The following is a 17,287-nucleotide window of genomic DNA, read 5'->3' on the forward strand; positions in this document are numbered from 1 at the left end:
CTGCTTCTTTTTGCATGGTTTCCTCCTTTTATGTCCTGGCATTGTACCTGATCCTTGTGAACCTGTATTTGAGTTCTCATGTGAGTTATCGTTCTTATCTTTTGGCAAAGTTTCTGTTGAATCCCCGTTGTCAGCGTCTGAACCTTGATCGGTAGCTTTCTTATAACTTTTGCATGGTCTCTTCATTAAATTTCCTAGCACTCCGCCCAAGTTTAGTAAACCTCCATCTGGAGTCCCGTCTGAATTGTCTACTGCATGTCCGTTATTTCCGTCTGAAGTCTGATCTGAATTCTTACTTGGTATGCCATGCTTGTTACAAGGTTTTTTCATTACTTGACCTAGTAAGCCGCCTGGTCCTTGTGAATCTTGATCTGATTTTTCATTTGAATTCTTTTGCTGACCTTCGTTTGAGTCACTCGAGCCCTCACTCCCTTTGCCATCAATATAATTTACCTGGTTATCGGTGACAGTATTGTTGATCCGATTATCATAGATTTCTTTACCATCAACTTCTACGGTACGAATTGACACATCACTCGTAATTGCGTCATTACTATAACCTTTTTTTGAACTGCCGCTATCACTTCCACTGATTATCGTAGTGTCAGCAGTGCTTTTATGTGTCCCATCCGCATCTTTTTTGCTAGTGCTGGCAGTATTATGGATGGTATTTTCGACTTTCCTAACACCATCAACGATGCTGCCTTTACTTGTTGCAGAACTTGAAGCTGAGTTTCTCTCGAAATTGTTTCCGTGGCTTCTTACACCAACAGCGAGCACACCGACCACCATTGTGCCCGTCAATAACACTGTCGTAAGCCGCATCTCGATTTTCTATTACCATTAATGATTAAAAATAATTATTCCACAAAACTACTGTATTAAAATTTTCAGAATGTTCTCTGGTAACGATTACTTACCCCGACGAGCGACTGCACCAAAATTATGAAAGCCCAGGACTGTTGTTCAATATTTTGAGCACTGTCTGACATTTATACCGCAAGTTATATTCGTAACAAAACATTTACTGTTTATTATTTTAGTTATCGAAAATATTTCTTATAACGCTGTCAGTGAAGGTCATTTTATGTATTTTTGCAACTGTTGTTAAAGTATATAATAAATGTAGGGGTCACCTTATCAGCACTCGAATAGCTGTTGTTCTTCTGTTTCGTGGGTCCTAACGCAATCATTGATTTTTATGTTATAATTATATAGCCATAATAATTCATTGCTAAATTTGTCATGTTAAAGACAAATTTGGGAACTGGGGGAATAAAGGATAAAGGGAGAGGGAGGATGTTACTCAGTAGGAATTTTTCGGTAACCGAAAAAATAATTATAGATTTTTCCATCTAAAATGGAAAATCTTGGTTTGCTGATGATGAATGACAGGGTCAATTTTTTATTTATTTATACTTTTCAATTCATTACTCATCAGGGGCACTTTCTTGGAGTAAGGTAATGCGCATTATGTAAATAAATATATATATATCATTCACGGGTGAGTAAACAATTTCAATATCCAATGATTTTGTAACAGTCTTTATCAATATCTTGTGGTTGATAAGCAATAATTTTATGTCGATTAATTATTATCACTAATTACACATGGTCATATATCTTCATTAGAGTGTATAACTGATCAGGAATATTTTTCAACTTCCCGCTAAAAAAAACAATTAAAAATTTTTAAAAATTTGGGATGTTATTGATATTCCCCTGATTTGCGAAAGTCGAGTTTTCATTAGGTCTCGACGTTTTGAGATTCTAGAAATCTTCTAAATGAATTAAAAGAATTATTTATGAATAAAAGGAGTTTATTTACTCAGAAAAGTTCCATCTGCTGTCTTACAAAAATATCAGGAAAAAATTCCATCAAAAGTCATTATTTCTATTTAAAAAATCTTTATTGTATTGTCCAAATTTTAAATAAACATTTACAAAGAATCGAAGTAAGCGTTACAGAATAAACGACAATATCGGTGGGCGATACATCATGTAGGAAACGATATTTTCCACGTCCACTAATTTGGCTTGAATATTGGTAACTGGTGATAAATTGATGAGACCACCTCTGAAAGATAAAGAAACATTAACATTGATTACATTATTATCAATCAATCGGCATAATGGAACCACTTACGTATCAGCAGATGTGGGTCCGTGGTTACTAATGGTGTCCAAAATCGCATTTTGTACAAGCAATGTCGCAGTCGCCGTGCTAGGTTTGACAATATTCACGTTAGTAGTAGGAGTATTGACAGTACTTACCGCTGGATTGCCATTGCCAGTTCCGATTATAATTGCGTCAATAGTTTTACTTCCAGTGGGATCAGTGCTATCAACAGTAACCAGCACCGCCTCATTTTTTAAGTCAATTGCTTTTGATATTGTGCTATTAGTGTCGGCTACCGTCATATTTTTCTGACTGTTATCTGTTGCAATTTCAGTAGTGTTTTTTGAATTAAGTTTGACAGTAGTTGAATTCGTTGAATTGCTACTACTGTCGAGGCTAGTGCCATTAATACTGATAGGTTTTACTGTAGAGTTATTACTTATAGTTACTATTGAAGTATCGATTCCAACACTTGTATTCCCATTATCAACAGTACTTTTTGATAAACTAGAAACATCAGTTACATTTTTATTAATATTGGAAGGGACGGTTTTGATCACTAAGCTACTGTTGTCGTTTTCTACCGTATTATTACTGCAACGAACAGTACTGTTCAACAAATTAAATCCAGAGAGCTCATCTTTAATTTCAGCAGAACCAGATCTGTTTACTGTAGTGTTCGCAGTGTCAGTAAGATTGCTAAGAACAGTATTGGATTTATCTGTGTTTCCATCTTCATTCTTATCCGTAACAGTTTTATTTACTAAATTACTGTTCGTGATATTATTGTTACTAAGAAAGTCATTGTTTAATAGTTTAGATTCAGCATTTCTATCTTTACTATTATCAGGAACAGTTATGTTTACTGGATAAGTTTTAGCATTCCTATTTTTACTATTATAAGAAACAGTTTTAACCACTGGATTAGTTTTAGCTTTTCCATCTTTACTATCTTCAGGAACAGTTATTTTTTCTGCAGTATTTTTAGCACTGTTATTAGAATCTCTAGAAACAGTATTATTTACCGCGTTATCATCACTTTTAACTATATTATTATTATGATTAAGAACTTTATTATTTATTAAATTAGAACTAAATTGATGATTCCCATCACTACTTTCAACGTTGTTATTAATATTGTTCAACACAGTATTTTCTACTAAAGTTCCATTCTGCGTAGGATTAGCATTAACGACAGTACTATTTATCAAATTAGAAGCATAGTTATTTTTACCATGACTACCGGCAATGCTAGAAACAGTACTTTTTACCAAATTATAAGCATGAGGATCACCACCAGCACTGTGAACTTTACTGCTCACTGAATTTGAACTGTAATTAATGCCATTAGAATTACCGACGTTACTATTAATCTTATTTACCACAGTATTAGTTATTTTACCAGAACCACGATTGTTTTCATTATTATTGACCACAGTATTGTCTACAGCATTAACACCATGATTTTTTCCCCAGTTACCACTACCACGATGATTCTCTCTCCCGCAACGATTCCTTCTTCTCGTTTGAAAATGGTTCTTGTATAAATGTTCACTCTTCAATTTGGGATTTTTGATAACTTTGTGGTCCATCACAGCCGTATTTCCCAGAAAATTTCCACTATCACCAAAACCACGGTCACTATTTTTGATTCCGCCATTGCCACCAGTATCAGACAAGTCACTACTGACTTGACCTGGCAACTCTTGCTGGGCTGAAGCCCATACTGTTATTGTCGCCGTAAAAAATATAATTGTCAACCGCATCTCGTAACTCCAGTCCAAAGTGGGTTACTCCGGCATATATTTATCGGTTAACAATAATATTTACTCGTTATTACTACACTTACAATAACAACTCCCAGAGACAAAATTTGAAAGATTGTGTAAATTTATAATTTTTCATTGTTATTTATATATACCTACATTTTATCTGTTTGAGTAAACATATCATGTTTATTGAGTCTCTTTCCGATTATGTATTTATCGTTCATTACTCTAATAAACGAACAATATTTATGTTATCGCAACTGCATCGAAATATATCCGTCACATTGGAGAATAATAAAAGTTCCGATCGATTTTGATTGACATTTTAGTTCGCCACAGACTGAATTCAACTTTTCGAATAAAATTTATTCGCTTATCACCAGACTGGCTTAACTTAAAATAACAATTTAACGCAATCAAGAATTACACTTGTATCTTCAATTTAAATATGGCCTTTAAATTCTGTCATTTGAACCCACCTTCAAGCAAGACAATTGATCTTGAAGCCAATTTCATTTAATCACACGCTTTTTATTAGCTTTACCTGTATGTATGTTTGTAATCAACTCCTTTAGGCGTGATTTTGACCCACTTCAAACGATCAGATTTCTTTGTCGATTTATCAAAGACGACGACAATACACTAATTTGATAAAATTATTCCATTTTTCAATTTACAAAATAAGATTTTTGTCAAAAAAGAACGCGCTCAAAAAACCGAATTGTTATTCGTCACTTGAAAAAGCGGGTGAGGGAACCTATAGACAGTGGATTCAGAACTCGTAACTTGCAAGGTTCTTTAGTGTTCAGATTGTTCTTTAGTGACAACACCGAAAACGTGAAGTCAAAAAAAATCTACACAAAAATAGTATTATTTACAAAGTCATCATTTATTTACATATTCGTTTTTATCTTTAGTTAACATTGTTCATTCTATGCGCATGAATTATACAATATTGATAAATAATAAACAATATTATCACAAATGCATCACAATCGTCTGTAGACGGACGTCATTTTTTGCCCTATAAAGACCTGTTATTCAAAGTGTCAAAGAAAGATTAAGTTTTTTTTAATAGTTACAAATATAAGTTAACTTTACGCCAAGTTTAAAAAAAAATATCGAATAAATAAACACGAAATACAAAAAAAAAAAAGATTTTCTACGAATGAAGGAAAATATAAATGAACAGAAATAGAAGAATGTTGAGTTTTGTAGCAAGAAGTTGTTTTGCCACTGGTAATGCAGCTAGTACAAGAAATTGTTTCGATTGCCAATAAATGTATAGCTACAAGTACACATAGCCTTGGCTTGTGTATGATTATATTTATATTAATATTCAAATTTATGCTTATATCTATAAATATATATTAACTGAAGAGTTGTCAAGGAATGTAGTAGCATTTGAAGTCTCACTGTACTGGAAAAATGCTTATGATTTGTGGGGTTTGAGCTTCACGTTACATTTGAGTTGAAAAAAAAATCTGAGAAAAGAGAGAGGATCGCTAATTTATTGATGCGAAGTGAGCATCGTCAATGTATGCGAAGTCATTTATATTTAATAAATGGTACGAATATTTAAATTCGAAGGTTTATTTTTACAGTTTAAATTAATTGAATCATTTTATCATATACAATATATATATGTTCTGAAGGATGTATTAATATATAGCTAGGACTAATTGTAAATGATGATATTTATAATTATAGGATAAATATTCATTGGTATTGCTGATGAAATTGTTGTAAAGATTTTTTTAAAAAGAAATTACATCCCCCGGAGCTGTGAGACTAGTTATTCTATTAAAAATGTCAGTGAAGTTTATCGTAATTAAATTTAATTGAAAAAAAAATGTCGTTTTTTGTAATCTTATAAAATATTTACGTAATTCGTTGTGTAATTGGGAGCAATATATTTCGATAGAAAAAAATTTCATAATTTTCTTGAAACATGCCTTCTACGACCGTACTACCTTAACCAAGTAATTTTTTTTTGTATCTTTTTCTTAAATCGAAAAGTTCTATCTTCAATAAAGATAAGATAATAGTATGCATTAAGAAGTCTCTCCGTACTAAAAATCAATCGGAAATTCTGCTCCAATCCCCGCATGGCATCGCGAATAAGATTAAAACTAAAGAATATTTCTAATCCCACGAATTCAATTTCCGTTTTCAAAAATCTTATTGACAAAGTGATTTTCAGATTAACACTGCGTCGAATAAAAGCATGATCGTGTAATCTAGTTCTGTTGGTCCTATAGATTAAGGATAGAACTAAGTAGAGTAGAACATAATATAATATAATAAAATGAAGAAAGACCAAACTCTTGTATGACACACTTATCGGTTATCGGGTAACCGGGAGCTGATCTCCGGCGTGTTTTCTTACAATGAGGCCATCAGATTTTGCGTGCATGCGTGCTGCAATTTTCAATCATCCGTAATGTTCTATATATTTACATAAGTGTAAATTTGTGAAACACGGTCAAAAGTGTCTGCTCGATAAAACCATCAACTTTGATTTCTTAATTAATCTGCATTGAAGTAATTAATTAATTTATTTATTTACTAAGTTTCGGACGAGTTAATTTAATGTGATACTGGACTATTATTTGCCCGTAGGTGTTAACGTTTTATTCCTGCAAACTACGACGCCGTATAAACTATTATTATATACTGCAGACTGTACACGATATAAAGACATATAACGGTTAATGGTAATTATCAAAGACAAACAACCAACCCAGATGGCTCGTGTTACTGATTATTAATTTTAAAATATCTTATCATAAATCTCCAAGTAAGTTTAAAATTTTTTTTTTTTTAAGTTGTAATTACTTGCCACAAATTTATTTATTAATTTACTTGTAAGTGATGTCAATATCTTTTTTTCTATTTTTTTTTGTGAAAAAGCTAACAAGCTAATGTTCACCAAACATGTGGACAAGATCAAGCTCCAAGCGCTAAAAATCCTAGACCTTGTCACAAGAACTTGTAGAGACTTCAATAATCCATAGACTACGGTCAATCTTTACTCTGCTCTATTCTGCCGAAGACAAGCTATGTAAATACCTCTCAAATACATGCTGCATCAGAATTCTGTTTTTACTCGGGTGGTCGCGAGCAAATGCTTATATTCTTGATGATCTTCGCAAACACTTCAAATTAAATAATCTGACTAATCGTCGCCAGGTCGCCGATATGGCTTTTTTCTACCAGGTAGTTAATGAAATCATTGATGCCCTGGACATCTGCAGCAGCTTTGAATTTGCACCTACCAACCTAATGTTGAGGCGTAAAAAGCTGCCGACTTTTTTTTTTTCGTTTTCTTTTTTTTTCATTAATTAAATAAATAAACAAAAATTTTGTTTTGATGCATTAGAAAGTGATGAATTGTCAAAAAATTTTTTATTAAAAAAAAAAGTGTTTGAGTTATCAACTGTTAGGGTTTTCGGTGCAAAACATGCTTGAAATTATTTTGAATAACTATTGAATGAAATATTGACAGGTTTATGGTGAATAAAAAATATTAAAATAAAATATTTAAAATGATGGATTTATGTGAATGTTCGTGTCATATACATACAGGTACTGACAGTACTACATCACTTACGTCAAGACTCCGTTACCTTCTTCAGCTTCTTCTTATTCGTGGTCTTGTGAAAATTCCAGTATAAAACGTGCCATGCATGTGGGTGTTCTCGGAGGTGTGAACTGGACCCCGAGGTCTTCTCGTTTCATGCTCACACTCTTTACATTGCTATTTTATGCATATCGTAGAAATATGTAAGCTCATAATTAGAATTTTCTATTCTTAATATTGTCAATAAAATCAGTACTGAAAAATTTTCATCGATTGTTAAAAAAAACTACAAAATTCATCAATCTAGACTTTCAACATCTATCGTTTTTGTCTTATCTTTTTCTGTGCACACTATTTCGCTCCGAAACATCGTCCGCGGTAGTATAATAATTCTCTTTATTATTGTAATTATACATAGTCTACTTGAGACCTCTATATTTTACAAAGTTTGTTTGTTTGTGGTAATTGTATGTGTTTGGGATTATAGAGGGGATTTAAAATTCTTTAGTTATATTTTCATGTATATATAATAGTAAGATTCTATGAAGGGGTCTTGGGGGGAAGGGGGGTATTTTCCTCGATGGCTCGGCTGGTTGGCATCCCCGGCATCCACGCTGGTGATGGGTTTCCCTGGATCCATCATCCCTGGTGTTCTGTCTTCAGTCTTTGCAGCAGGATTTGGGCGCTGGACTTTGCCACGGACAAGGCGATGTTCGAGAGCATGATTTCAATTTTTCTCTCTGTCATTCCCAGCTTTTTTAGAATCTTTACGCTGTTTTTGTGCTCTTCTGTGTCCAGTACCTCACCCAACGCCCCAAATATCAAGACACCCAACTTCACTGGGCATCTGTGTTTTCTTTGGAGTGCATCCACAAGGTTTTCACCCCGCGTGACCTCCTCTAGGTTGTTCTCGAAGATCTCGATTGTCGAATTGATGTTGTATCGAGTCCGCTTGATGCGCTCCTGAAGTCGTATGTTCTGCAGGTGAGATACTGCCACTTCCAGCACGAAGATCTCAGCTGGGCTTGAAATCATGATCACTATATCCGGGCAGTTGTGATGCAGGTTGGTGTCTACAGTGACCCTTGGTCCCGCGCAGATCTCAATTTTGCGCTTCTCCCATAGGTACTCGGTGACGAATGAGGCTCGTGATTTGAAAGCTCTGAGTTTTATAGTGGTCAGTATCCCCGCCTGTCACGCGGGAGACCGGGGTTTGATTCCCCAAGAGGGTCAAAACCGAGAACTTCTCGATTACTACGTTCAACCCGGACACAAAAGCACCAGTCACTATCCCAACAAAGGATAGTGTCAAGTACCTGGGCATTGAAATCGACTACCTGGCCCGATGTTCCAAACACATCACCCAGCAGATCACAAAAGTCAAAAACTCGAGCAGAACCCTATACAGGCATTTCCACAGCAGATACTTAAGCGCGCGAGATAAAGTTATCTGCTACCTCCTGTTGATAAGACCTATCTTAACATACGGTGCCCCAGTTCTCTGGAATCTCGGTGCAGCCCAAATGGAAAAGTTGAGAAAACTGGAAAGAGCCTGCTTAAGGGTCGCTCTAAAAAGATATAAGTCCACCGAGTCCCAGTACACTCGAAATGTCAACAACTTGGACTTATACAACGAAGCAAAGATACCTAGGATTGATAACTTCTGGTTAAAAATCACTAGGGACTACTTCGCCAAGATGAAGTCCATCGACAATGACATAATCAAACAGCTCAGGACAAAAGGATTCTTTGGGCAGAGAATCAAAATAGCTACGGACTGAAATACTCCAAAACAATTCCAGACGCCGATAAAAATAACTTCTATCGGCTGGACAAAAAGTTTTGGTGGCTAGACCCGAACTCCCCCCAAATGAAGAGGCTCAGAAATAGACAACGTGACCTCAACAACCAGTGAGTCAATGGAGCTCCTAACCAGGGTGTCTCGCATCTGTAAATAATGTACAGCCTGTAAATAATTCCTTAATTATATTTAGTATTTAGTTAGTTTGTAAGTTTCTTCTTTTTTTTTTTTTTTTTTAACACCAGATTGAGGATATGTTTTTTTTTTTTTTCAAATTTTTCCATAAATCGGCAAATAAATTTTTTTTTTTTTTCGAGAGTGTGGAACTTCAGCTTCGGCTCCACCAAAAACAAAAAGAGATCCAGATTGAATAAAAACAAAACAAAAGTGATTCAAAAAGTGCGCGTACCGCAACCTGCGGTCTTTTTCTTTATTTATAGATATCAATAATGTATGGCCTTTTTTTTATGTTGTTTGGCCAATTATAAGCTTGTATTTTTTCAGTGTACGATTGTCGTGAGTTTTAATAAACAAACATTTAAACAAAAAAAAGGTTCGATTCCCCGCCGCGGAGAATTAATTTTTTCTTTTTTTTTTTGCCGAAAAATACGCCAAGGATACGTCAAAACATTCATTTTATTAATTTAACAATTTAATTAATAAATCCATCACTACCATCAATTAATATCATCCACAGCCTATACATTATATCGATATACACATCCTATAGTCTTTCATGATTCTCAAAGTAATTCCAGCTTGCAATGGTGTAGTAAAAGCTTATCCTATGGCCAAAAATTATACCTGGATAAGTAGGCCTTGGATATGTGAGAAACCTCTGTTATTGATAACTAGAATTTAATTTGCGTGCACAAGCGCGCGCCTGACTATAGATTTTGCATATATTTTCATGCTTATGATATATTTGACCAGTCACATTACGAACAAATTGGCTTCACATTAGGGTGTGCCAAAATTCAATTTACATGAAGAACCTTTTATTTTGGGGTAAGACGATTTATTTGATTTTCATAGAATTTCTTAACAGGAGTTTAGTTTGGGTATTTCCGCTGAAAATTCAAATTTTGGCCGGAAGTGCTCAACTAAATCTCCTGTTAAAAATTCTATGAAAATCAAATAAATCGTCTCACCCAAAAATATCTTGGGAAATGCCCAAACACAGCTCCTGCCAAAAGCGGAACTTAAAATTCTAATTTTTAAAGGTTTTTCATGAAAATTGAATTTTGGCACACCTTTCTTCACATATATTTCATCTCAATTTTATGTTGGAACTAGAATTTAAATTATCTTCCATAAATCCTCCAAACTCGTAGTATAAACCCTTCACTTTTGGTTACCCTAAAAAAAACTCCCAAAATCATAGAGTTACAAGGAAAATAATAATTTTAATTGCATACGACTAGCATCAATAACTGAATATTATAAAAAACTTTAGATCAATAAACAGTATTATTATTATTATAATTTGATATTTTAGCATAAATACACACTTATCAAATAAAACACCTTGTTATACAACTAATTGTAAGACGGATGATTTCACGCTGACGCTAAGTATCACTTGTCACACTTATACAATACAATACAATAAAAAATAAAAAATGATATACAATACAATACAACAGATAACCAAAGTTGACTCAGCCCAAGTGTGAATACTTAAAATACAAGTAAAATAATAATAACAATCCTCAGCATTTAATATTTATGATAGGTCCAGTTAGTCGAGGTCTTGTCTGTGTGAGATTCACTTCAAGACCCTCTCTATCTTCGTGTTTCAATATTTTCAGTTTTACACGGTTCAATCTACGAGCAACACTTGTATCATTGTATTTTCCAAGTACTATAAAGCACATAGATTGTTCTTTTTTTCTCGTAGAATTAATACAATTAACATCACCAACGTTTTCTAGTAGTGATTGTGATTGGGATAGGATTATAATCCGCGATTCCTTTCCAGAAATCCGAGAATCTACATAGTACGTCCGAGTGGTTCAACAGCTTACGACATCTCTTGGCTGGAATTTGAATTTTTTTTTGTCTCTAATCCCGCGAAAGTTTGCATATGCAAGCTGATATTTATGTCATTAGTGTTTTTTTTATTCTATACTGTTAAATTGAAAAGTGGTATGGACAGTGAAGAAAGAGTATGCACAAGCATAAAAATCTCCCGATAAATGGTGGATCCGTGAGCTTTGAAAGAGTGAACTGAAAAGTGTACAACAAAATAAAAAAATGCAACAACACACTCGAGAGAGAGTTTTGCCAGCACTTTTGTTTCATTTGTTGGCTGTGTCGTTGCTTGGATGTGGACATGCTGATCATGGACATACTGACCCAATTCTATTCAATACTATTGGTAATTTTTTGCTAAAAACAGCATCCGGGTGGATGTTTTGTGCCGAGTTTATTCATTGTTCTTTTTCTATAGTTGACAGAAATTCAGAATTTTCGATTCAAAATGTTAGCTAATGATTTTTTTGTTTTAGGACATGGTGGGATTTTTGAAGAAAAGAGCAATTTTACCAAGCACACGTGGAGAACTGGTCGAGGCCCAAGAGGTTGTGGTGTCAGCTCCAAAGGATGGACCAGAGTTGTCGGCGGGCAACCAGCTAATCCTAAAGAATGGCCGTGGATGGTCGCGCTCATTCGGAAAGATTCTGATCAGTATTGCGGAGGAGTGTTGATCACTGATAGACACGTCCTTACTGCTGCTCACTGTTTGTACGGGTTGGTAATTTTTAAATTATATTAAATATACTGGAGGTAATAGGGTAACAAGTCTTTCTGTCAAAAATGTCAGATACTTGGATGGCCAAATAATTTGTTATTGAAAAAAAAAATCCTTCGTCCCAGACCTTGTAAATTATATCTCGAAGAACTGTCTAAAATCTTATCAAGATCGGTTGAGCAGTTCTCGAGAAATCTTGACAACCGTCTTTGAAAATATAGTTTTGAGGAAAACGCGTTTAAAGTTTTGAGTGACAATGAAATAGTGCCTTGAGCGCCCAACTTTTTAAAACTGTATCTCCGAAACCATCATTCGGGTCGATTTGAAACTTTAGGACAATATTCTAGAGATGTTGTAGAATTTAATAAGACAATAAAAAAAAATCGATTTTTGGAAACAGTGAAACCCATGTAACCCCTTAAATCAAGTTAAAATTTTTTCAAGTGCAGTTTAATTGAAACTTACCGTCAATCTACGACCGAAATCTGAAGCAAACTTGACATAAAGAATTGGAAAAGCGAGAGTTTTAGTTAAGTTAACAGCAAGTTGCGCTGCAACCTTACTTAAAAATCGGCGCTAGTTATTTTCTTAAAGTTGTAGTAAAATTAATGGAAAGTTAACGACATGCAATGTTCCATTAAGTTCCATTCAAATTTCTTTTATTAAAAAATAAAAAAGAAGCCCGGTCCAAATACAATTTTTCTTAAAACAAGATACTTTTGCCCGCTGAAAATAATTAATGGTCTTGTAATGTTCTGAATTTTCCAGTACAAGATTTTGATATTTTTAAATTCCAGGTTGGCCTCGTTAGTGTGTCGACAGACTCTAAATTTAATTAAATATTACAAATTCAACGGGACTATTGTGTAAAATTAATTTATAATATTATTAGACCCTTCACAGCTCAAATTTTGTCTTCCTTGCTCTATTCCAATAAATGAAGCAATCTAAAAAAAAAAACAACCTAGAAACTATACACCGAACACCAGTTGAAAGTTTCTTGTACAACAGTCGATTATCTATAATTTTAAGTGAAATCTCGGCAAACTCTCTCGACAAATGTCATTGTGAAAATGACAATGACTTAGATAAGTAGCCCGCAGTTTTACACGTTCCCATATTATATTACTCTTGCACTTGCGCCTTATATAGTAACAAGTATATAATATAATACACACTCCACCATCTGCAGGATAAAGAGAATAATACATAACAAGTGTAAGTGTAAGTATAAGTGTTTTTAAGTAGTTAGTGAGTTTTACTGTAGGATAATATAAACGGTATAGTCTTAGTTAGCCATTCCTATCACGTATAACCGTTTCCCATTTCTTCTCATACTTGGCATTAGCTTCTCGTTCTATTCAGTCTATTCTTGCTATATTCTACATATATACATACACATACATGTATAATACCACTCTCGCAACGAAACTGGCAATATATACAAGTACAAGTTCGGTCTGAGGTCTTAGACTAACGGCCTTGAATACATCGTAGATTTGTGGAAGCTAGATAAAATACAACCACATGGTTATCTGCCGATACTCGTGGCTATTATCCACAGATATTTGTAGTTATGTATAGTAGCGTATAGCGTACGTTGCTTCGGTACACAGGTCATCAACAGCAACACAAACAAAACTAATCCTTCGAAGAAGCTGATAGAGAGTTAGTTATATTACAGCTTTCTCTTAAAATTATAAATTTATTTCATCCTTTTCTCTAATATTGTTTAAAACCAATGTGGGTTCTTTTTCATGGAAATTTTGGTAGAAATTTTAAATTATGATGATCATAATGACTTGTACTGTGTGACTGTCAAGAGTTACGAATTATAAATAAAAGCTTTGGCTTGATGACTTGTCGATATTTTAAATCACAATATACATTTAGGTATTTTTGAAATAAATTTTTAAAATAATAATACTATTTAAAACTAAAAAAATATATAAAATTGCACCGAAATAACAATAATAATAATAAATTTAAATTAAAATTTTTCACAGAGTTAAAATAAGAAACATAATAGTCAGACTGGGTGAATACGATTTTTCTCGACCCGATGAAACACGATTTCTCGACTTCAGAGTAGTGGATATCAAGATTCATGAAAATTTTAATCCGTCCAATTACGAGAATGACATTGCAATACTAAAAATTAACCGACCAACTATCTTTAACAACTACATCTGGCCAATTTGTCTACCGCCTGAGGGGACTTCTTTTGAAAATAAAAATGCTATCGTAATTGGTATGTATGCTCAACATTTACCTATTAATTATCATCACAAGTATCAGACAAAAATAGTTAATAATTTTTAATTTTTAATCCACAATTTTACTAACTATCTATTTAAACTTTTAATTTAATTTTTCATTGGAATTGAAAACTTTAAATTTTTTTTTTCATTAGCCCGCTTATCTAGTAACTCAGCAAATATTTGCGAGTTGACAATGAAAGTTGCTTAAAAAATAAACAAAACTTCTGTACGAAAAAGTTAATATTTATTTTTAATTTAAAAACTCATACATCAAATTTTTTTTTCATTATTACTTTTTTGCTTAATTAAAGTTTACCTCAAACTTTCAACAGCAATTTATAAAATAAATAACAAGTATTGAAGCGCATTCTATTTCCCCGCTAAATAAAATGGGTCATTTAGCATTCTTTTAATTTTCCACAAGCGTTATCCAGCAGAATTTGAAGCTACAACAATCCACAATGAACAACAAAAAAAAATTAAAATCACTGAATATTTCGCTTGCATTCCAGTTAACTGAATCCAGTGAATTATACTCACCGTAAATATTTGCGGATGATTTTTCTTCAATAGAGACAAATTTAGCAGCTGATTGTAGCATTGTTATCCCTAACTAATTTAATTAAATTACATACCTTTGCCTTCTACGTAACAACTCAACAAAATAATCTGAATTCTCATAGAATTTTCTCCCTAACAATTTCAATTTGTCGTTAAATTAAACCCACGAATGAATTAAATGAGTAACCAGTGACTTTATTGGCCACGCTAATTAATATCGATCGCCGATAGAAGGAAGCGAGTGGCTTTTTTACTATTTTGTTCCATTGTTTATTTCCCATGTTTCATTTCCGTTTTGTAAATTTCGGCAGGTTGGGGCAGCCAGTACTACGCCGGTCCGCAGAGTTCGATCTTGATGGAAGTCCCGGTGTCAGTGTGGCCGAAGCACAGGTGTGCCCATGCTTTGGCCCAGAGACTCTCGGATACTGTAATTTGTGCGGGAGGTTACGAGGGTGGACGAGATTCCTGTCAGGTAATTTTTATTGGGATAATGAGAGTAGATATTTATAGGTAATTTTGTTGATTTAATTGCTCAAAGGAAGAAGAGCTTAATTTTTGGGAGCGAGCTGATTGACAATTTTATTTCACATTTAAAATTTTTTTTTCTTCTTCACTAAAGATGAAAATTAGATGATTCAAAAAAAAATAATGTTCGTCCAAAGAAATTATTTTGAACGGGAAACGTTATATCGATTAAAAAATTTTTTATTTTGAAAATCTTTTTCTTGGCTTAGAAAATAACAAAGAAGGATTCTTGGTACACTGTTAAAAATGTATGCAGTGGATAATTTTAATTGATTTAGTAGGCTGAAGTAGCCCAAAAGTAGCCCAATCACGAAGGGAAATAAATAAACCAAATTTTTAAATTAATTTAGTTCAATATTCTAAAAGTCAAATTAAAAAAAAAATACAATTATTACTTATTAAGAAATTTTAACTTAAGACAAATTATTTAAAGTATTTGTCAGTAATTTGGCGTACAAAATTTGTCTTAGCTAAATAAAATTTATTTCAGTCTAAAAACTCCTTACTCAGATGTTTTTCGGGTTAAAACCCACATTTAAGTTATTACTCCGGCTAATAGCTAGGTAATCTTCAAATACATGATATATATACCTCTTACATAAGTTATGTATCTAGAACATAACTCTCATATCTTATTTAGGGTGACTCAGGTGGACCTCTCCTCCATCAATTAGGCAACGGGCGTTGGGTCAACATCGGAATAGTATCATGGGGCATCCGGTGTGGTGATCCAGGACATCCCGGGATTTATACAGACGTCAGCTCTTTCCTCGACTGGATATTCGGCAACGCCATCTTCTAGAAATCTCCTAAATTTCCGTCCTAAAATACAAACTACAAAAAAACATAGAGCACAAAATTTCGAAAACAATTAAACTTTATTTCGGCAATATTAATTCGTTACATTGTGAAAGAATTCATCATATTTTTTCGAGATAAATACACACAGATTTACATAATTCCATTCACCACATTCAGATAATTCTCTACAGATTTTTTTATTGATTATTCATTATTAATTATTTACCAATTAAATACTAATTTATTTCTTTTTCAACTCAATATTTCCATTCCAGGTCGCCCAATCGCGCTTTTTTTCTTATTATACTTTTCATTAGCTTTGTTCTTATTATTTAATTTATTTTTGTTATACTTATCAATTATTGTTTGTAATTGTAATTTATAGTAATACATTTCATTAACGTTAATAAACTCAACATTCATTCCATGATCAATATAATTAAATTGAAAAAAAAGTTGAGGCCCAGCCTTTATATAACAATTTATAATTTTTATCATACGTTTATCTTAAATCATATGTATTTATATTTATCATTGATTTATATATATATATATATATATATATATATATATATATATATATATATATATATATATATATATATATATATATATATATATTTACTACGTCTTTCTCTCTCTTAGATTTTTTATTAATAGTAATTATGTGTATACATAATTGTGTATATACAATTAAAATTAATGAATTATCATTATCATTATTATTATTATTTTATTATTGATAAACTATTAAAATTTATTTCAAAATGATGTCTTAGGTCCTGCGAAAATTTGTAATATTTAAACATTTGTTCGTATTAATTAATAATTAAAAAATGAGTTAATGATAAGTAAATGAGTATTAATACTGTCATTATTTTATCTATTAATATTAATTAATAATTATACAAAAATGGTTCATGCTAATTAAGTTTATAAATCGAATTATTAAATCACGTTTGTAGAGATAATAAACATTTAAATGGTACAATAAATAGACTCTTGCAAATAGAGTTATAAATCAAGAGATTTAAAAAATTTTAAAGTCGATTAATCAAGAAATTTGTGGACATAATAACCACTTCGTGACTTATCACGATAATTTCTTCATAGGT

At 32.8% G+C, this 17,287-nt stretch overlaps 1 protein-coding gene across 3 annotated transcripts; it reads left to right on the top strand.

Annotated features, from left to right (window-relative positions):
* Positions 1-2,399: 2,399 nt before the first annotated feature.
* On the top strand, positions 2,400-16,691 carry LOC141538494 (venom protease). Of its 3 annotated transcripts, none has more exons than XM_074260004.1 (6): positions 2,400-2,537; positions 11,254-11,652; positions 11,783-12,023; positions 14,031-14,275; positions 15,158-15,318; positions 16,012-16,691. In XM_074260004.1, the coding sequence occupies exons 2-6, from the start codon at positions 11,529-11,531 to the stop codon at positions 16,171-16,173; spliced, it is 933 nt and encodes a 310-aa protein (XP_074116105.1). In that variant the 5' UTR covers positions 2,400-2,537; positions 11,254-11,528; the 3' UTR covers positions 16,174-16,691. The 3 variants fall into 3 exon arrangements, with proteins under 3 accessions (XP_074116105.1, XP_074116103.1, XP_074116106.1); XM_074260002.1 differs by lacking the exon at positions 2,400-2,537 and adding an exon at positions 9,067-9,439; XM_074260005.1 differs by lacking the exon at positions 2,400-2,537 and adding an exon at positions 15,862-15,934 and having other exon boundaries at positions 10,765-11,652; positions 16,012-16,116.
* Positions 16,692-17,287: the final 596 nt, after the last annotated feature.

The sequence above is a fragment of the Cotesia typhae genome, unplaced genomic scaffold (genome assembly GCF_013202065.1).
Source record: "Cotesia typhae breed Kobodo isofemale line unplaced genomic scaffold, CoteBio_Ctyphae contig_22, whole genome shotgun sequence".
Taxonomy (NCBI): domain Eukaryota; kingdom Metazoa; phylum Arthropoda; class Insecta; order Hymenoptera; family Braconidae; genus Cotesia; species Cotesia typhae.